The 23,058-nt window shown below is 38.1% G+C and overlaps 1 protein-coding gene across 6 annotated transcripts in view; it reads right to left on the bottom strand.

Moving 5' to 3' along the window:
* The window catches only part of HERC2 (HECT and RLD domain containing E3 ubiquitin protein ligase 2), a 120,486-nt gene that overhangs the window by 74,389 nt on the left and 23,039 nt on the right, over nt 1-23,058 (bottom strand). For 5 of the 6 annotated variants that reach the window (XR_012778677.1, XM_075523454.1, XM_075523444.1 and 2 more), the window contains 12 exons: nt 10,870-11,089; nt 9,123-9,223; nt 8,170-8,326; nt 7,250-7,360; nt 6,747-6,918; nt 5,976-6,149; nt 5,159-5,347; nt 4,353-4,504; nt 3,338-3,495; nt 2,801-2,914; nt 1,157-1,408; nt 20-213 (listed from right to left, as the gene is read on the bottom strand). Coding sequence is in view for 5 of the 6 variants with exons in the window: in XM_075523454.1 (XP_075379569.1) it covers nt 20-213; nt 1,157-1,408; nt 2,801-2,914; nt 3,338-3,495; nt 4,353-4,504; nt 5,159-5,347; nt 5,976-6,149; nt 6,747-6,918; nt 7,250-7,360; nt 8,170-8,326; nt 9,123-9,223; nt 10,870-11,089 (1,994 nt within the window). In the remaining variant the exon portion in view is untranslated. The remainder of the gene's footprint in view (nt 1-19; nt 214-1,156; nt 1,409-2,800; nt 2,915-3,337; nt 3,496-4,352; nt 4,505-5,158; nt 5,348-5,975; nt 6,150-6,746; nt 6,919-7,249; nt 7,361-8,169; nt 8,327-9,122; nt 9,224-10,869; nt 11,090-23,058) is intronic. The other variant, XM_075523464.1, reaches the window with a different exon arrangement.

Below are 23,058 nucleotides of genomic sequence, written 5' to 3'. Positions count from 1 at the left end.
ATTCAAAAATAAAACTTACCTGAGCAGGCCCACAAGCAATTCCAATTATATGCTTTGTGTCTAATCCTGGGAGAGCTGCAGGCTCTGGTTTGGTGATCCGCAAAGTATCAAAATGTTGACACTGATCATTGCTTCCCCAGCTATGCACTTCACTGTCTTCAGTCAGTGCTAAACAATGGGTAGATCCAGCTGCTACATCTACGACTTTTTTTCCTGATAGGAAAGGTAAATGTTGAAAATATAACTTAAAGATTACAATCATTAACAGAAAAATAACAGAGGTAAGGAAAACTGCTAATTACAACCATACTTAACTATGAACACATTATGGATGTCAAGAGTCTCACCTTTGCCTTAGTAGTGGATTGGAAGAGTACAGCAAAAGAAAAACCAAGGAAATATTTAAAGATTCTTAAGGGACACCTTAAGTACAAAAGTCTACAAGTTTTAAAAAATCTTCTATTTTGTATTCCTTCTACTTAGATACTTTCTCAGGAAAGGTTTATTAAAAGATCTCCCCATCTATGAACTGAGAATGTAAAGTTATATTGTAGTCATTAGTTACTGTCAATCAGATCATTCATCATATATGAACAACATATGAACAACATAGGAAAGACAGAGCCATAAAAGAAGTTTCTTCCTCATCCTCTCCTACAAAACCTCAGGTTTCTCACAAATGCAAGAAATAATCTTCACTCTGTTACAAACTAGTCAAAAGCACTGGCACAAACACACTTTAAACATTATTTGTTGCCTGTGATCTTCATTTATTCCATTCACATGCCTTAATCTAAGCATATCTATATTATACATTTATTTATTTATTTATTTGCAAGACAATGCAAAAATACATGTTTTAAATAAGCATTTCTGTGAACCTAATAAAAGAAAAGCAGTAAGAATAAAAAGAACACAAGACAAGCAGCATTTAAAGTAGTAACATCGTGGCTCTAAGTCTGCTAGAATTCTAAAGGTATAAATGCAGAAGTGGTAGAAAATGTGCACTATTACCTTTTTCAATGCAACCAGCATAAAATACAACAGACTACATGGTATCGTCATTCTTAAAGTTGAGATCATTAGTGTCCAGTAAAAAAAAATATTCCAACAACAGCAAAAAGAACTTCGGAATATTTCCACCTCTGATAATTACCTTTCAAGCCTTCCAGCAGTTTGGGATATCGAACATGCTCTTCTGTTCCATGCCCAAGTCTCTGATTGTCACCTTTTCCCCAGGTGTAGACCTGGCCATCTTTGGTTAAAGCAATAGAAAACTGACTCCCGCAGCGTACTTTCACAATGTCCAGGTCTTGAAGTTTTTCTATCAACTTGGGAGTCTTGCAACCATCACTGCCGCCTCTTCCCAGTTTTCCATAATCTCCATCACCCCAAGACCACACTTGGCCTTTAAATCAAGAGAAAAAAAAACAAAAAAAAAATATTGCATTGCTTTTTCATGTAATGAAGTTATCTGTTTTGACAAGCAAGTTCTTAAAAATCTGAGATTCTGTAACAAGCACAATTTTCAAATTGTAATTTAAGAATAGCAGTTATGAATTAATTTCTAATTGTTCATGACAATAAGAAGGAAGAAAAAGATTTGAAAAGTTTTCATGTTGATAAAACTAAACATAAAAATTGTAACACATAACATACACTGAAAATTCATCAGTGTACAGAAGAAACATATGAAGTATACGATTTACTGCAAATCAAGCCTGTAGTATGATCTTTAGTTAAAAACTGCGTTATTATAAGGTGTTATTTATAAGAACTTGCAAAATCTTTTTCCACATCAAATGGCCAAACTGTCTGTGAAACTTGTTTTCTTAATTTTCAGCTCTTGTCATTCAACCATTTCAAAAAATGAAATTAAAACTGCCATTGTCTATCACGTTCTTTTGAAATACACTACTAAACCTAAGCCCTGATGTAGGAACTTTGCAATAGTCAAGTCATTCTGCATCCGCATTAAATAAAATTGTGGTTCAAGAATGGTAAACCCGTGCATGTCCAAAAAGAAAGTCTTGTTTACACTCTGATGGATTTACGTTCCCTATGTGCATAAGCTAGTCTCTAAGGTACTCTGATAAGCAATGGAAGCATACAAGGAGACCAAGAAGAGGGGGGGGAAAAAAAAAAAAAAAAAAATCTGGGTTTCCATTTCCTGGATGAGCAAATCTTTCAGCTTTTAAATACTACACACCACCATAACCAGCTACATTTTAAAAGAACAACTAGCTTCCAAGAACTATCTGCTTTCTAAGGGATGACTTTGGGGCTTAACCTTACACCATGAAATTCAGGTTTTGAATCTGTCTCACCCTAGGCACCTTGCTCAGGGAAGCAGAATTCCAATACAGCCTCTCTTTGGCAATTCCCATGGATTAACATAGACAACTCTCCTACTCAAAATTCTGGCTGTTGTGACAACATGAGTTATTTGCACTTATATAATAATGCATAAAATTTAGACACATATGTGCATATATGTAATATTTTGTGTGCATATTATACATTTATATGGTTATTTTAAATATATATACCGTAAATGGAAATATATATATGCATATTCATAAGGAATATATTGCATATCTATGCATGGAAATATATCTACATACATTATACGCAAAATGTATAAATTCACATATATATTTCCCCAAAAGGCATTTCAGCTTCAAATTCTTACAGAATTCAAGCCACCAGAAATAAGCACATCTGCAGTATAAATATCTTCAGAATGAAAGGAAGAAAAGGTAAGCTTACTTAAAGTGTTAAGTTGTATTTTGCTACTAACCATTTTCAGTAACTGCAAGAGTCTGAGCATCTCCACTCCCACAGGACACATCAATAACTTTGAGTCCTTTCAGCCCCGTGACCAGCATTGGGATGGTCTGATCTTCACTGGAACCTTCAAAACAAAGTAGTTCTGTGAGAAGCCAAACCAAGAAGCCTGGTAGGTTCTTTTGTTTGGGTTTTTTGTTTGCTTGGGGGGGGGCATTGGTTTGGTTTTGTTTTCAGATTTGAGCATCATGACTAAGCTCCCATATGGCTTCTTAGGTATCTAATACAGATTTAACCCATGAGATAGTCTTTGCTTCACACGTGAGGGAACAGAGAACAGTGTAGATTTTTATTCTCCATCCAATTGCTTATTTTCACATAACTCATAGAAATTTAGTGGTTTTGAGACAATCCCTCCCAGAATTATTTCCATTCATGTGAAACCACATATGGTTCTCAAATCAGCTTTAGGTAAGTTGGATGAAAGATCGTTTGAGACAGGCACTAAACTATTCTTTGACAAACAACTTTAAGATATCAAGTAACGTACCATGACCAAGCCTGCCATAGTTTCCCCGTCCCCAAGTATATAGCTCTCCTTCAGCAGTAATGGCTGCACTATAGGTGCTTCCACATGCAATATGAACAACATGTTTCCCAGCTTGCTTTCCAGATAAAGCAGATATCATCTTCGGTTCCTCCAGCGGGCTATTTAAAGAGAAGGTGACATATTTCACAAAAGGTGATCTGATGAGTAGATAATAAAAGGCGTGATATACTTGTTAGAAAACAATTCCTGCAATTCTACCTGCAAACCTGCAAACTAGTCTGAAGTATCAAGATATAAATAGAGCTATAAGCCAAAAATTAAGTTCAGATTGTTCAACAACATACAAACCACTGAAGAAATGACTGACAACTATGATTTCTATTTCCAATTAAACTATGTTCCAATAAAACACTAATGCAGTGTTTTTAAAATATATGTCTACTATAAAAAAAGATTATCTTTAATTACTATATCTGAACAATTAATTTCATGACACTGCTAACCCTTGTGTAGTAAACTCCCTTGTTTTATAGGGAATTCAGCACTGAGGGAAGACACTTAAAACCTCTAAATATTCATGTACACCCCCTAAAGAATACCCCTGTAGAAGACTGCTGCTACACAAAAGCAGGACAGCAATGTTAATGTTTAACACAGGAGAAAAAAGGAATGATATATGCAACATGACTGCATAGGAAATGATGACCCCGCTCCAACATTTGAGTCAATGTTTCTAGAGAAAATGTGTTGTGGATTCATAAAACCATGAATAAAAGGCCTAATAACAGTGCAACCACTACTAGACCCTCTATCTTACAAGTATTTCAGAAAATAGCATTAATACAGCACTGGGACTATTACAGGCAGAGAAAACATGCAGGGAGAATGTAATTTCTGTTCAATAACAGAGACAAATGTCAAATGCTGAATGTGCTTATTTACACACAACTGAATACTTCTTACTACGAATTCAGAACACTGACTAATAAATGTTATGATTATTTTTATTACATACACTGTATCCCCATGGCCTAGTCTTCCACCATCTCCACAACCCCAAGAGAAAACTTCACCATTTGCTGACAAAGCAAGATAATGATGCCCATCTGAATGCGCTGCTATCTTCACAATATTTCTGGAAGCTAGACTCTGCACCAGCTGTGGTCCCTGTGAACCAAACAAAAGCAATACACTTACAAAAACTGCTTATATTTTCCATCACTTGCCTATATACATAATAACTAGGTACAGTTTTCCTAAGGCTTTATCAAAACTGTGCACTCAAATTAATGAAGTGAAGGCATAAAGAAAATAAGATCAACTCTACTATTCAAGTCTGACAAAAACAATGCTTTGAAGTTATTTTGTTCCCATTCTCATAAGGCCTTCAGTGTATATGAAAATGGTGTTTATCTTAATCTTACAGGCAATCTTAGTGACGAATGTTTCTGTTACAGTATGGTTTTGTCTGAGAAACTACACAGTGTGGGCACAGTGTTACATCACTGAAGTAAAATCCATTTCATATCTGCCAATTTCTACAGCTGTTACCAAGGCCAGCATACCAATGAAAGCAATTATCATTGTATTCGTGACTTCCAGCCTGATAGAAATTACAGAAACCAGATGCATTTCATCAAATCAGTACAAGAGATCAAAACCACTTCTGAAAGTTCAAAAACAACAACATAGAAGCTCACAAAAATCAGCATGTCTCCATCTACTCCTCCAAGATACTGTAAATAGTTAAAGGAGCAGACTTATGCTATGAGGTAATACAGAAGAGAACACATTTTTAAAAACATGTAAAAAAACTCTCACCAGAGTATCACTGTTGTACGCTTGTGTATAAACTCGTCCATTCCTAGATAAGATTAGAAAACGTTTCTCTGCACAGGCAACCTGCACAACGCCAAGATTGGCAAGTCCTTCACACTGAATTGGACCACTCACATTAGCATAATATTTCCAACCTATTAAACCCCAAGCAATGACCTCTTGCAGAGATCCCTAGAAAATAAGAAATTCTGTAAGTACCGATTTTGAAATACACAACTCAATAAAAGGCATAGAGCAGATTATTTTTTAAACCTTTGTATGCCAAATATACTCAAAGCTGTGACAGTCATTACAGCCAGTAGTCAGTAAAGCTTACATATTAGAAGATATCAAAAATAAAGATTTGCAAGCATCACATTCAGTTTAGTCTGGTACTGAATAAGCTACAAATATCTACACTAAGTGTCCAGAGATTTTTCAAGTTGTGGAGTTTAACATTTACTTTTTGCTTTCTTTATTTTTTTTTTTAATACGTCAGACCCCCAACATTTATAAAGTCTGGTCTTGAGCATTTACTCTGATAAACACAAGGAACAGCTCAAAATATGGCAGAATTAGCCATAGCGCTGTGATAAGAAAGAATGGTTCACAAACCATAGAATTGTACTCCAAGGCTGACTGAAAGAGCCCTGATGTAATAAAAGATACCCAAGTAAGACAAATTTAGGCAACTCAACATTACCTTGTGAAAATCAAAAGGAACTTGGAAGAATCTTAGGATTTGTTTTCCTTCCAAAGTGAAAATCAGTAATGCTTTTAAGAAAAATATCTTACTAAATTTGACATTGCAAACAGTTACCTTATGAGATGTAGGAGAGCTGCACTGTGGAGGCATACATGGGGTGGCTAGACGATCTAAATGGGCCATGATCACTACAGCTGTTTGTCTCAGATCAATTGCTAGTTCATTGTCCTGTGGTAAAGTCAGATACCTTAAAAAACTTTCATTTGGACTCAGAGGGTAAGTCAGGAGCTAGAAAAGAAAAAAGAGCAGTTAGAAGAATATTCAAAGTATTTCTATGCCACTAGGCATACAGATACACAATATATTTTAGACATGCTGAGTATCTGCACAAGTTTAAGAGAAACTGAATTAACTCTGCACATCTTTTTTCTTACAGTAGAGGAAAATTCCAAACACACATGTTGAGAAAATATAGTCAGGTTGTGAACATAATAGAAAGTTACAAGCATAATAAAACTGATTTACTATGTTTTATCAACCTCATAATATTCACTAAGAGTCATAGTTCAATTAACTTCAAACACAACTAAATAAAAACAACCCAAATATGCAGAAAAGTTAACTGGCCACATCTTTAAGTTAATTATCACAAAAGCATTAACTCTGAAACACAATGCTTACCTCTTACCACACTATGACATTCCTCCTCCTACCTCAAGAAACTCAAAATGTACGCATGAAAACCAAACAACAGTGGTGTATATACAGCTTAAATGGAAAACACTACTGCCAATTTTGTTTGGCTAATTTTATAATTATTCTAGCCAGCCAAATGAAATCTGATACCAACATAATGCCCCTTTCAAATAATCCAAGGGCAAGTACCTGAATCTCTTCCTCAGTATTGGGCACGTCTTTATTACATATTATACTTTGAAATCTCTGTAGCAAAGGTAGAAGGGGTGCACTTGTTCCCTGTGCAGATCGCTCATTATCTGTTTCCCTCGTTCCATTATCCCAAAGTTGAAGCAACAACATAACTGCAGACAACATTTGGCTGAAAGAGGAAGTGTACATCTTCTATTAATAAGCATTCTAAAAACATTATTTTAGGTTATCCATACAATTCACTTTCTACTTTTTGAAGTTTAGCAATATCAGATGTCACTGCTTTCCATTTTTAAACAGATTATCAAAATATCAAAAATGGATTTTGCAATCTAGCTAACATAAGATCTTGATCGCCCCTGCATTACAGAAAAGGTTCACATACTTTGAACCACAATTATTACATTAAACCCAAACCCATGAAAACTGAAGACAGGCACCGCTCAGGCCATTCCAACAGACAGTGATTGTTTAAAAATCAGAATGCTCGTGCTTCTCACCTTAGCGTACCCCTCTGCACTGCCAGTTCTAGCAATATGGCAAGTGCCAAGTGCTGGTCTTGTAATGGAATGTTTCCCGGCCCTTTGGTACTGGGAGCTCCATGCACATCTCTAAAAGTCAAACAATATATATTAACTAAGTAGTAACTGGAAACAATACAGACTGGCTTACCAAAAGCATCTACAACACACCAAGAACCACTAAACTTACAGAAAAATATGAAATTGGTGATGAAAGCAGCTGAGAAGAAAAGCTGACACATTGCACACAAGATCAATTTTTAGAGTGGCAGCTAGGCTTTAAAATTGCCCCAAGCTTCACTATCTACTCTATAGCTCTATTAAATATGCTAAGAACATGAAAAATATTTTTCACAGGTGAAGTTCAAATATTCTTTATGATATTCACTATAAGGATGTAGTTCCAGTATTGAAAAGACAATTAATTTCTGGCAACTATTGTAAAAGGGTAACTTTAAGCCTCCTTAAATAACAGCGAAAAGCAGGGGAGTTCTCTAAGTCCAATATGAGTGTATTTTCCCTTACAGACATGGAAGTCTGCATTATTTTACTATACTAGAAAGGCACAATTAAGTGTACACGTATATTGTATTACCAAAGCACTCTTCATGTGGATACAGTTTACATTAGCAAAACACTATTTTTCAGGTAAGTCTACATACAGTGATTCAGAATACTCAAATTCAGATTTTTTTTTCTTAAACAGTTACAGGAATTATATTTAAAGAGCATCATTTCAACAGTTCATGTATTTTTTGCTTGCTTGTATAACAACTGTAGAAAAGGAAAGCAATCTTTTTAATTTTCCATAAACTATTATGTTTATACCATCAGCTGCTAAGAGATGCAAGTTTGCTATTTAACAGCTACTTCAGCAATGCTCAGAAAAAGAAACTTACCCAGTCACAACAGACCTTAGGAATTTAGTAGCTCTTTCCACCACTTCCAGCCATACAGAAGATACGGTCCCTTCATCAAAAAGGGACGCTTCTGGTAGAGCTCGTAGTGCATCAAGTGATTCCTGTAACAATTCACTGCACAGGTCTGCATCTTCACCTAAGGAAAACAGTAATACTAGTTACACTCCCATCTTTACAGAAGTTATACAAATTTTTGCATGCAATGTTTTGCGGATTTTATTTTTTAACCTCAAGCTTACAAGTTACTTAATAGTATGTACAAAGTTCTCAATTTTCATGTGAACATTTTGACTGCAAGACTTCTGAAGAACTATCTGCTTCACAAAAAATACATTCAGAAAGGTGACAACTCTTAAACTAGCTCGTCCCACTATGCATCCGCTGAGGAAATCAGAAGAAGAACTAAGGCTGGCTGGACAAAGAGCAAGCCAAACAGCTGCCATCTGAACAAGCAGCACAGACTGAGACAAACAGGTAGGTTAAGGTGGCACAGATGACAATTCTGCCAACCTCTGCTATTTGACAACCTCTGACAAGTACACAAACTAAACACAAGTTTCACACTACTGTTCCAAACTCCTTTTCTAAGCTGCTACTATCGTGTAGTAATACAGTGGATCAACCCTGTCTGAAGAATAAATCTAACTTTTCAGAAACCTAGCATTAAAAATACATTCTCTTCATGAAATCCCAATTTGCCTTCCTAAACATAAAAGTATCCCAGCACAACACAGCATTGGTACCCGCTTGGATGGCTTTGATCAGCAACAGTATTGTGGGGCATAATACCACATAAACATAAAACACAATTATGCAAATTTAACATTTATAAATGTACAGTTCTATGCAAATATTTAATACACACACATGCTTTAATGAATCATCTGTCTTCTAATGAAAAATACATGCAACATACTACAGAGTAGACTTACCTGACCTCCAGGCTCTACGAAGGAACGCAAATGCAAATGAAAGTGCTGCTCGGGATCCGACTCGTGCAAGTCCTTCTACACCTTTGCCTACAGGTCTTGGGCTAAATAAAGTTACATATGCATTGTCTTGATATAATTTATATTATAGTTATATATATTTATATTAGTAATTATTTGTATAATTTGTATGTTTGACAAATTCATAATTTAGGTATAGATGACAATTTCATGATTATATATGCATGCATATATAATTACACAATTTTTATTTGTAAAGAATTGTAATTGTCTCTTGAGAATGAAGGTGATCAACATCAAAATGTCAACAACCAAAATTCAACTTCAGCTGCTTCAAAGAACAACCAATTCAACCCCCAACATCAAAAAGCTTCACAGAGAAAAAATAAACTAGACTGGCATAACTGACTGCCATCAGAAAGGTGCCTGTAGTTACTCAGAGTGAAATTATGATGGTATATTCAAAATGCACAGACATAAGATACTTAATGTACTCATTATTTACTCTGGAAGTTTATACTTGTATTTAATTTGGACTGCATAAACTATATTTATAGGCTATTTTTCTTTAATGAATCTTCAATTACTGATAATTAATTCCATCAATTTTGTCATTTCTTATCTTTCCATTCAAATGCCAATGTTACAAATCTCTCTTTGCAGCTTCTGTATTGGTGGGTGTAAGGAAGAGAGATAGCTTGAACTTTTGTTAATACCCACTGGACTTGCATACATTTCTATTAACTTTTCTTTTTATGCAAACAATCACATTAATTTAAGTAAGCTTTCCTTTGTACTTAACAACAGGAGATTCCCTACTGCTTCCTCTCAGAAAGATACCAACAATTCTGTTTTCCTTTTAATCTCACATCAGAAGAAGGTGAACTGCTTGGGACTTTTTCAAGAGAGAAAAAAATTTAAAGTGGCATTTTTAGCAGTCTGATAACTTAAATATACCAATGCTCTTTTTAATCAGAACTGGAAAAAAAAATTTTTCAGAGGACAGACTATTCAGAGAAAGACATCATTGTCAGAACTCCAATCCCATAATAACTACTCATGATACCTACTTACTGTCTCCTTTCATTTTTGAAGCTAGAGGCAATCTAACATAAAAACTTCCCAGTTCAATTACTTGTTCTGTCAGACAGCAACCTTGTTCAGCTACTGAATAGCATCTTTAATGCCTCATTTTCTATTTTTAGGTCAACTCACTTAGTTCTCTGGAAACAGTTTCACATAAAATGTACTATTACAGCATTTCTCACCCAAGCTAAGAAAAACTACGTTCAACTCTCATGTATTTGTATTGTTAAATTTGTTATGTGCCTTAACTGAGCATATATTGACCAAAAAAATATATTAATGTTATTAGAACTATGTAACCTCCATCAGCATCATTTCTGAAATAGACTTCTCCATACCTTCTAGCCGAGTAGAACAAAAGGAATACCTCAATAAAAGTATACTTATAGCTCAAAGAATATCTACAGCAATGTATTACAATAAAAACCCACCAGTATGAACAGACACTATAAGCAAGCATCAGCCAAGGAGGAAAACTGCATGGCAAGTAATACCACGTAAAACCATCTTAAGAAATAATACGAGTTTCTTTACTGCTAATGTTTCACGAGGAGGAAGAAATCACATTAAGCTCTCACCCACATGTTGATAACCTTTCGATGACTTTCCTCATGTATTAACTTGTTTATGCATGTGTCATTACCTTTTCTTATCCACAGCAGGCAGAGGAATACTACTGCTTTTCCACTTAACTTTGACATTCTCCTGAAGAACTGTTCTGTTCAATGCAATGAAATATCGTTCCAGGATAACTAGCCTCTGCTTTAGCCTCATAGCTGAAAGAGCTGTTGTAGCAGTTTGTGTGGCCAGACTTTGCTGTTCCTTCACTAGTACATGAAGACACTCCTTCAATTCATTCACGTCTGAGAATTGGAGAAAGATATCATTTTATGGGTATTCATCTTTGTTATATACAGTATCAAGAAAAATCAAGACAAAATGGTAACTGTGAACTGACAATAAGTCTGAAGCTCAAAACCCAGTGAAACTCCCTTTTTCCATCTTTAAGGTGCACATTCCTAATCCACAGTATTACATAATCACAATCATACTTAACAGGTGTTTAGACAAAGGTTATCATCAAAACTGGTTTTGTGTGAACACACCTTTAACCTTTGTATTTCATGCCTGAAGTTAAAACATCATAGGAAATATTTATGCATTTCAAAAAAACAAGTTAGCAAATTCTTATCATCATCAGACATCACAGTCGGACTTCTCTCAAGCACAGGTAACAACCTTGCAAGTTCCCACACGGATATGCTTTCGTTTTGCACTGATACACATTATCTGAAGCTTCTCAGAAATTATAAAACTACTCTCAGAAGCTCTACGATCACTGCCAAGAGCTGCTAAGCTTCTGAAAGAAATAATATCAGAAATTTAAGATGCCTGCAAGTACTATTAGCAAATAAAAGATCTGTATTATGTATCAACACTAGAGAATTAATTCTTCAATAACCAGAAAAAGCAGTCAACAGCCCAAAGTCCTAGTAATCTAATGACAGATGGTAACAAGTACAATGTCAACCAAAAAAAAAAAAAAAAAATCAACACTTTAAAATAAAAATTTAGAAATTGTGTATTTTTACGTTCACCGTAGCTTTAATTCCTAGGACAATCAACAAAGCATGTTCTTAGAAGGGTTCTTTCCTGTCCTTTTATTATCAGCCTGATCACTGGGCCATCCCACTCTACTTTGCACTGAATTACTGTACTCCTCCTTAAGCCAACCACATTTGTTGCCTGGCTGCTACACAGAAGTACCTTTGTTTTAACTGGCACCTGACTAAGGGGTATGAAAAAAACATATGTGTGAAGTGTTTCTGAGAAGATGGACACAACCTTAAAAAAAAAAAAGAACACAAAACCAAAAAAACCCAAACAAACAAAAAAAACCAAAAAAAAACCCAACACAAAACCAACACATTTTTTGTTTTGTCTCCAAGCTACAGAAATTTAGACACACTTACTGGAGTCTCTGGAGTTGAAAATTGTATCCAATGAGGCATAAGTTTTTTTGCAACTGTAACTGTATAAAGTATTTCAAAGTTTTGTCCCCACTCTGCAACCCATCTTTGTGTACACAGCAGACAATTCAAGTGGCCTTCTCTGCCACTGGATCGCATTGCACAGTCACTTATGGTTTGTTGTCAGCCATCGCCCTAACCTGTTTTCAACACTGCTACTCACATTCCACCATTTCATCTGTCAGATTCCTTTCCCTGAGGCAATTTACATCTTTCCACCTGACTGTGAGAAACAACTTATTTTTTCAATGAGTAAGAATAGATTAAAAAGTGTTCCTTGCAGTCTAGACCTTAAAAAAAAAAGACAAAAGCAATAGCACCTATTACACACATTCATACCTTAACTCAAACAACAAGAAATAAGACAAAAAAGCCACACTGTCCTTAATATTAGCCCTACAAAATTCCCCAAAGAACTCTATAGCACAGTCAAGTATCAAGAAATTAACATACATACAGCTACTTCAGATCACAATGTAAAGTAACACATAAATAAAGCGGATGCCTGCCAAAGGCATGTTTGATTTCTTTGGCTTGGCTTTTATAATGTCCCCTAACACTATGGCCATAGAGAATCATATCATCGTTTAGGTTGGAAAAGACACTTAAGATCATCAAGTCCAACTGTTAACCTAACACTGCCACCACTAAACCACCACTAAACCGTGTCCCTAAGCACCTCATCCAAACATCTTTTAAATACCTCCAGGGATGGCAACTCAACCACTTCCCTGGGCAGCCTGTTCCAATGCTTCACAACCCTTTCAGTGAAAAAATTTTTCCTAATATCCAATCTAAACCTCCCCTGGCACAACTTGAGGCCATTTCCTCTTGTTCTATTGCTTGTTACTTGGGAGAAGAGACCAACACCCACCTCGCTACAACCTCCTTTCAGGTAGTTGAAGAGAGCGATAAGGTCTCCCCTCAGCCTCCTCTCCTCTAGGCTAAACAACCCCAGCTCCCTCAGCCGCTCCTCATCAGACTTCTGCTCCAGACCCTTCACCAGCTTCGTTGCCCTTCTCTGGACACACTCCAGCACCTCCATGTCTCTCTTGTAGTGAGGGGCCCAAAACTGAACACAGCATTCGAGGTGTGGCCTCACCAGTGCCGAGTACAGGGGAACAATCACTTCCCTAGTCCTGCTGGCCACACTATTTCTGATACAAGCCAGGATGCCATTGGCCTTCTTGGCCACCTGGGCACACTGCTGGCTCATATTCAGCCAGCTGTCAACCAACACCCCCAGGTCCTTTTCTGCCGGGCAGCTTTCCAGCCACTCTTCCCCAAGCCTGTAGCGTTGCATGGGGTTGCTGTGACCCAAGTGCAGGACCTGGCACTTGGCCTTGTTGAACCTCATACAGTTGCCCTCGGTCCATCAATCCAGCCTGTCCAGGTCCCTCTGTAGAGCCTTCCTCCCCTCCAGCAGATCAACACTCCCACCCAACTTGGTGTCATCTGCAAACTTACTGAGGGTGCACTCGATCCCTTCATCCAGATCATTGATAAAGATATTAAACAGAACTGGCCCCAACACAGAGCCCTGGGGAACACCGCTTGTGACCGGCCACCAACTGGAGTAAACTCCATTCACCACCACTCTTTGGGCCCAGCCAGCCAGCCAGTTCTTTACCCAGCAAAGAGTAAACCAGTCCAAGCCATAAGCAGCCAGTTTCTCCAGGAGAATGCTGTGGGAAACAGTGTCAAAGGCTTTACTAAAGTCCAGGTAGACAACATCCACAGCCTTTCCCTCATCCACTAAGTGGGTCACCTTGTCATGGAAGGAGATCAGGTTGGTCAAGCAGGACCTGCCTTTCATAAACCCATGCTGACTGGGCCTGATTACCTGGTTGTCCTGCACGTGCCACGTGATGGCACTCAAAATGATCTGCTCCATAACCTTCCCCGGCACCGGGTTCAGACTGACAGGCCTGTATTTCCCCAGATCCTCCTTCTAGCCCTTCTTGTAGATGGGCATCACATTGGCTAACTTCCAGTTCACTGGGACCTCTCTGGTTAGCCAGGACTGCTGATAAAGGATTGAAAGTGGCTTGGTGAGCACTTCTGCCAGCTCCCTCAGTACTCTTGGGTGGATCCCATCCTGCCCCATAGACTTGTGAGTGTCTAAGTGGTGTAGCAGGTTGCTAACCATTTCCCCTTGGATTATGGGGGCTCCATTCTGGTCCCCATCCCTGTCTTCCAGCTCAGGGGGCTGGGTACCTGGAGAACAACTGGTCTTACTATTAAAGACTGAGGCAAAGAAGACATTAAGTACCTCAGCCTTTTCCTCATCCTTTGTCACTATGTTTCCCCCTACACCAAATAAAGGATGGAGATTCTCCTTAGCCCTCCTTTTGTTGCTAATGAATTTACAGAAATACTTTTTAATTTTCTTTTATGGGAGTAGCCAGGTTAAGTTGTAGTTGGGCTTTGGCCCTTCTAATTTTCTCTCTGCATAACCTCACAACATCTTTGTAGTCCTCCTGAGTTGCCTGCCCCTTCTTCCAAAGGTCATAAACTCTCCTTTTATTCCTGAGTTTCAGCCAAAAACAGCCTCTCTGTTCAGCCAAGCCAGTCTTCTTCCCCGCTGGCTCATCTTTCAGCACATCGGGACAGCCTGCTCCTGCGCCTTTAAGATTTCCTTCTTGAAGAATGTCCAGCCTTCCTGGACTACTTTGACCTTCAGGACTGCCTCACAAGGGACTCTGTCAACCAGTCTCCTAAACAGGCCAAAGTCTGCCCTCCAGAAGTCTAAGGCAGTAGTTCTGCTGAACTCCTCCTTACTCTCCAAGAATCGAAAACTCTATCATTTCATGATCACTATGCCCAAGACAGCCTCCAACCGTCACATCACCAAGTCCTTCTCTGTTCACAAACAACAGGTCCAGCGGGGCATATTCCCTCGTTGGCTCACTCACCAGCTGTGTCAGGAAGTTATCTGCCACACACTCCAGGAACCTCCCAGACTGTTTCCTCTCTGCTGTATTGTATTTCCAGCAGACAGCTGGTAAGTGGAAGTCCCCCATGAGAACAAGGGCTAGCAATTGTGAGACTTCTCCCAGCTGCTTATAGAATATTTTGTCTGCCTCTTCATCCTGGTTGGGTGGTCTGTAACAGACTCCCACCACAATATCTGCCTTTGTGACCTTCCCTCTGATTCTTACCCATAAACACTCAACCCTATCATCACCATCATTAAGTTCTAGACAATCAAAACACTCCCTAACATACAAGGCTACCCCATTGTCTCTCCTTCCTTGCCTATCCCTTCTGGAGACTTTATAGCCATCCATTGCAGCACTCCAATTGTGCGAGTTATCCCAGCATGTTTCCGTGATGGCAACCATATCATAGTTTTCCTGCTGCACAATGGCTTCCAGCTCCTCTTGCTCATGGCCCATGCTGCGTGCATTGGTGTAGATGCACTTCAGTTGGGCTATTGATCCCACCGCCTTTTTGGGGGGGAAGTCCTAATTCCTACGTGACCATTCTCAGGCGCTTCCATGGTTTCTAACACATCCATAACCCTTGTGTCTTTGCTGCCACATGGATCTCCATCCCCTACCTCCACTGAGATGGCAGACTGAAGGATCTCACTATCACACCATCCCTCAAACACTGGCATGCCGCCCCCAGGCTTATCTCTAGCGAGCCTAGTTTTATCCCTTTCCCCCTTCAAATCTCATTTAAAGCTCTTTCAATGAGCCCTGCTAACTCCTGTGCAAAGATCCTTTTCCCCCTTTGAGGCAGACGTACCCCGTCTGTCGCCAGCAGGCCTGGTGTCATGTAGACTGACCCACCCATGATCAAAAACCCAAAATCCTGCTGGTGACACCAGGCTCAGAGCCAAGTATTGATCTACTGGCTTAGAGAGGCCGTGGCTTTCTGCCAGGTGGATACCATTGCTCCCTGGTCGAGCTGGCAGAGCTTCCGCGCCCTTCCTACACGCCCTTCCACACAAACTGCTGCGCCACACCCTTGCCGACGCGCCATGCCCTGTTTGTTTGCCCGCCCTGTTGGCGGCGCTCCTGGTCACTAGCGCTCCCCGAGGGCTTCTTTTATGCATGGAGGGTGCTTGGCCACCATTGCTCCTGGCCCCGCCCCGATCTCATCAGCCACTGTCGTGCAAGCTGAGGGGTCCTGGCAGCTGTCTTGGCTCCCCTGGTTCGGGAGACCCCCCTGTGCACCTCACTGGAGCGCTCTGCTAAGGATCCTGCCAGCACCGGAGCTGCTCGCCTCAGCTTCGACTATAGAACTTTACTTGGAAGGTTTAATGGATGACTGTATCAGTACCCAGTCTGAAGCTCCAGTAACGCTCCAGGTTGATCCAACTAAAATTTTATTTAATTAAATACCACAATTTTGAGGGAAAAATCTCAGTTGTCAAGTGTTAGCATTACTCGGAACACCAAAGTAAAAACTTCTACAAAATATAAACTACATGTTGTGAGGCTGCTGCTGTTATCTTAGGTGTGCCTTAACCTTTATTTTGTAAGCAAAAATACAAAAAAATATCTTGCAGGAAGTGGCTTCTGCACTTCAGAGTATCGTAGCAGAACATGGTCAGTACCGACGTGTCAGTTTCATGATGCCTCTAAACAAACCATCAGAAGAGATAAAAATCAGGGTTCTTTTCTTCCCTTCCTGAACACTAAAGTCCTATCAACCTCTAAATACCACCAGGATACAACAATAAAGTAAGAAATGACCATACTCTCCGCTTCACAAAGAGGCTTTTCCTAACATTGTTCTTTTTGGCAACCGATTTCATTCCGCAGATTCATTCCCCACATTATGGTCTCATGCATCTATAGGAAAAGTAAAGAAATAGTCAATGAAGAAAAAACAAGGCACTTCTAATTAATGCTTATGTTTGGGGAAGAGAGAGTCTATGTTTGGTGCTGCAGAAATCAAGCACTAGGTGCCAGACTCAGCAGAGTCTATAAAGTAATAGACAGCTACAGCATTCATCATTCCTTCCTGGCTGGCAAGTTATCTAAATGTGGACACACTCTAAAATTATTTCTGAGAGTTGAAGAATTAGATGAAAAAGCCCTTTATTTCAAAATGACACGCTTATTAAACACATCATGGGGACTGCTGGAAAGAAACACTTAGGACAGGCAGAGACCACCTACAATCCTCCAGCAATTACTTTAGGAGGAAGTTTCCCTAAAAGTCTACAGCTGTGTACCTTTCAAACCACTTTCAATCAACCACAGTACTGCTGTTATCAGCATCCCAGCCATTCTGATGTAACAGATGACACAAACTACTGTATGAACTCTGAATGCATAGAGAACAGAACCCTACGGAAGCACATACAACATATGCACATCAAGTGGTATCAGTTTTAAAGCTGGCCATTGTATACACACATGATATTGTGTCTATGCAGAAAAAAAAAATAGTTTCATAGCAGCACCTACGAAATTAATTCTTAATGGTTCAGCAATACATACTGAGGGTAACCTGTAAGACCTCAACATCCTACTCGATGATCTGATAGGACAGCTGGCTCATTTGACAAAAAAAAAAAAAAAAAAAAAAAAAAACAAAAAAAACCCAACAACAACAAAAAACATTATTGTAGGTTTTAAATACCTCAAAGGTTCAATTCTGTTTTAATACAAAAACAGTCCATAGTTCCACAGACTGTGCAATGTTTCACAAAACAAAACCTCACAATAGCACTTTCTAAAGTAAGGGATTTTAAAAGCAAGTTATTTTGTTTTCCTATCAATGAAGCCAACAAACAAAACACAGTCAAATTAAGACAATACAAAGGCTAGAAAAGGAATCAACTAAAATTCTGTCTTCACTCTTTATGAAGAAAAAGGTCTGGAAAGAATTCAATTTTCAAGTGATTAGCCCTAAAAAATCACAAAGTCTTTATATTCAGAAACTAGTAATATGAAGAACTCTTCAGTTACAATATACTATTTTCAAATACTTAAACATTGCATGGAAAAATATTTTTTTCTAATGGAAAATATGATTTAGCCTCACCAAGATTCAAACCACATAAAACTAACCTGCATGAAGCATAAACTGAAGTTTACTGAATTCAGTTGTAATAAAATTATTCTTTCCCCTTCTCACCTTGCCTTCACAATCTCAAATAGCTACAATTTTAGGAAGGTTTTCTACCAAAATTAAATAATTCCACTCTTAAATATTTTATACATACTTCTTTAGTATTTCAAGAATGCAAAAGAAAGTTCATATGCAAAGTGTAGTAAAGGCTGGAACAGGTTATAGTAGTCTTATAACTCAGACATCTCAAAATTGAACTGTCTTGTTTTATTAAAAGTAACACTATTTTTAAGTGAGATATATCTATACACTGCCTTTATATATACACGTTAAATCTTCTCTTATTCTATAACTAAATTTGTCTTTACAAAAATTCAGTTCATCTTTAGAAAGATTTAAATATATCTGAGAATCAACCCAGTGAAATTGATTTCAATATACCCTCAAGTCTGAACAACACTTATTACCGATGAACTAAATAGACTAATGAGAGAATAGCTTATTAATAGTAACGATTCAAATTTCATCTGAGAAGGTTACAGGGAACTCTTTAAACAAAACTGTTCATATGCCACTACGCCTGCCCTTGATGCTAACCATCCCTTGCAATGCTTTGCTTTGTGAGTTATTTCATGAAGGGTGGAGACACATTATTTACCTAGTCCGTACCTACAACGTAAGAGTTGAAGTCATACCATGCAAGTTTAAATTCTCAAACTACCATTAGCAGAATACTTCTTAACTTACAACTACAGTCAGATATGTTTCTGGCTGCAGTAGAGATAGGTAAGGATTGTTAAAATTTATCACATCTCTCCCTCCCCTCAGCAACTAACATAACTACATGTCTTCGCTTCCTAATTCCTCCTGCCAGAAGTTCTCTGCATGAGGAGGAAAAATACTGTTAGCGTTTAATCCAGATCATTTGACAGAACAGAGTTAAGAAGTGACACATTATTTAGGTATGCCACCAAACTGGGGGGAGGCCAAAACAAGCAGCTGAAGACAGTAGCTTCTTAAACCACCTCAGTCACAGCCAGAACACTAACCTGACATGAGTCTAAGACAGGTAGCCTGTCCAAAGGCATGTGTGCTCCTGGTTTAGCAGCTCAAAAAAATTTAACATCCTAAATGGTTTCTTAACATTTATTTCATTAGCTCTTGTAGGGAACACCACAGGCTTCTAACTGGTAAATTAAGGACTTGAAAAATGCCAGTATCAAGCTGAAAAGTTTCAAGGACTTTGGTTGAGTCACAAGCTTTAGTAAAGGCAAATATAGATGTTACAGTATGGAGAGATTTCAGACCTAAAAACTCAAAACACATCTCAAACAGAATTTGGCAAGAATCTACTGTTATAATGAGCACACATTCCTGTCAGCAGCAGAACTAATGTGCTCTAATTTCCTAGAGATTTTCAAATTTTGTCTCCTCTTTCCCCTTTCCACTACATGGTATTTCCACCGGACAAAGAGCAGATAGAGGATGCAGTTGGCTTGGCTTAACAGGCATCTAGTAGCACTGCAAGCCATTGCCACAGAATGAGTGGATTCAAAAGTCAGAGGGAAAGACAAAAATGCAATCACATATACATAATTTCCTTCAAAAACAAAGCTAAATATGCTCCCAAAATGATTTTATACCAACAAAGAATATAATTCCTAAAGGGCATTTAGCTTTTAGCTTCCTTCTGTCTGCTCCCCCCTATTCAAAAGATGACCATCAGAAGACTTCACCTTATTAGTATTCAGCAGGAGAAATAATGAATAGTTGCATGCACATTCAGAATGCATCTCATTATGTGGCTGGGTGCTTAAATGTCAAAGTTTTATATTGTGAGCAAAACTTGTTTAAATTGATGCTGAAATACTCATGCACAGAACAAAATAGCAAGAACTGAGCCTCGTGTGTGTAAAAATATACACACACACTCACATACCCCTTAAGAGCATAAACAGCAACCAAACAAATACTTGGAGCTGGACAACAGCTTTCAAGTTTGGGAGGGGGAGGCGAGTTAAAACCTGTTCCAAGTGGCAAGAAAGCAAAAGAAAAAACAGGGATGAAGGAGTTCTGAGAAGAGAAATGTAAAACAGAGGAGGTCAAATTTCATCTTTTGACTGAACCATTCTTTTATCAGCATTTCTAAATCTACAGTTAAAAGTATTGATCAAGAAATTTTATTAAAGTAGAAAACATCACTATAAAGGAGGTTAAAAAGTTTTTTCAATGCTATGACTGCTTTTACTTTTGTACACAGTACAAATTTAGATTTAATCGTGTAACGAATAGCCCTTACAGGATGCAAGTTCTGCATGTCTCCTCTCTGACAAAACAAACACAGAAAGATTCGACTGCTGTTGGTTAGTGACATGTATCTCAACAATATCTCACTGAATTCACATGGATAATTTTAAGCTGCCCCCTTAGGTATTACCTCTAAAGCATTTCTTGGTGCAATCAGCTATACTAACAATATCGGAAAAACAAGATGCAGCACTGTCTGTAAACAAACCTTCACTCATACATGAGGAAATCCCACAAGTGCTGCATCATGACACCGATTTACCAGCATAATAGTTTAATTCACTGCTAATATAAACCAGATCTGACTACACATATTCCTACTTCAACTGTACATTGCTTAATCATTTAAGGATGTTTGCATTAAGATTATTTCCTCATTTACTTTTTTGTCCTACAGGGGAAACAGAACAGTAGCATTCCTATTGAAAGTTCCAAGTAGAAAGTAGCATTTTCTAGTCAGACAGCAATTAAGGTGAATTTAAAGTAACTTTCTAAGTATGCAATATTTAGTATCTTAAACATACAAAATGAGATCAGATTACAGTGAATTTGAATCATAATCTATTTAACAGTTTTTAAAGTTGTTTTTACATACATAGTTGTTGCACCAGTTGAGTTGTTTCTATTCTTTTCAAGAAATAAAAATTACCTGACCTCAAGTGGTATTAAATAAATACTCAACTATACCCACAGACAAAGTGAGCTGGTTCTACAATTTTAAACTTTGAGAAAGATTTAGCCAGTGCTTTTTCCAGTGCTTTAAGACAAACACACAGAAAAAAACCCCAACAACAACAAAAAAGCAAAACACAACAAAAAAATTAAACAGGATTCATCTTAAGGAAAAACTGCACTTTTGGATGGAAGTTGAAAATACTCAAATCTCTCAGATGTTATATCTACAAAGACATGGTGTAATGAAGACATTTCTAAACACCCAATAGTGATATATATAAAGTGTTAAGGGTTAGAACCCTTAACACTGATAGAGACGCATATGGAATGCGCCAAGGAATATGAATAAATAGCTGGTATACACTTAGGAGTGACAACAACAGCAAGTCCCACAGAAGCCTGTGTAAATTCCTCTGCTGTTCCATACATGCATAAATTGTGTGGAAATAGAGACAAATATTTAGGTCATTAAGTCTGTTGGTACTACATCAGTAAAGATGACAGCCAACTGCAAAAATATGCAGGCAATTAAGTAAGTGAGCAATAAAATGGTAGATGTACACTGATGGGCAAGGGAAACAAAATCCTAGTTTTCCCTGTTAAAGGGGCTCCAAACAACCTTCCACTCAGGAGTGAGATCTCGGCCAGGAAGAAACTGGTTCACTGTACAACAGCAGCTGGAGAAACAGGGTATCAAGATAGACAGAACGAAAACCAGAGATCATTATGCCACTTCATGAAACTATGAGCTACCCACAGCTGAAGTAGTATACATGGTTCCCAACCCACCTTCCCTAGCATAAAAATATGGGGGGGACACACACGGAACAGAGGGAAGAATTAAGTGTTTAGAATAGCTTCTGCATGCAAAGAAGTTGCATGAAGTAAGATCTTCAGTGAGGGGAAGATACAACTGGGGGGTGATTATGACAGAATTCTTAAAATGCAAAAAACCCACCCCACCAGCATTGGGGAAGACAAGTAAGGAAAAACCACTCACTGCCTCTTCCAGTATAAGAACAACAGGGCATTAGGTGAAACCAACAGATGCCAAAATCAAGTCAAGGACTAGGAGGAGATAATATTCATGCAATAAACAGTTGAATTACAGAGCTCCTTGCTACATACAGCTGTGGATGCTAAAAGTTCAGAATGTTCAAAAAGGACTAGACAAATTAATTGAAAAAATCAACATAAAAATATTAAAGCCTATTAAGTTATGCCACGCACACGTGCGCTCCAGCAAAATAAAAGGGGGATGGGGAATCCGAACACTCGTTCACATTCCCCCATACTACCACCTCTGGCTCAAAGTCTGTAGGCTACAGATAATGTATCATAAACATGGGACCTAATGATTCACTTGGCTACTGCTATTTACGCTGTTGCTGTCAGGACACTGGACTAGACTGTCCTTTGGTTTGACTCAATACAGCCAACCTTAAGCATATCATGACTAAGAAAAAGAAGCCCAAGAAAGTGAAATACTGCTCTATTTTCTGTAGGTTTTGAACAACCACTTCAAAGGGTTTCCTCTTTTTCTCCCCATATCCAGGGCTGAACACCTCAACTTCTCTCCAGATCATATAAGACGCTAAAAAACAAAATATTTTCAGAAAAGAAAACTGATGAAAGTAGTAAAACAAGATTTTTAGGAAAAAATCAGAAGAACTGGTTAATGAACATACAACCTAGTAGGAATAGGATAGGGGGAAGATGTTTTAAAGAAGCACTGATGTCAAAAATGAGGCCTGAATAGTTCAACACTGACATCAGTTAAGAGCTGA

This window comes from Mycteria americana, chromosome 1 (assembly GCF_035582795.1).
Source record: "Mycteria americana isolate JAX WOST 10 ecotype Jacksonville Zoo and Gardens chromosome 1, USCA_MyAme_1.0, whole genome shotgun sequence".
Classification (NCBI taxonomy): domain Eukaryota; kingdom Metazoa; phylum Chordata; class Aves; order Ciconiiformes; family Ciconiidae; genus Mycteria; species Mycteria americana.
The sequence above is the reverse complement of the archived record's forward strand: the minus strand, read 5'-3'. Positions and strand labels throughout refer to the sequence as shown.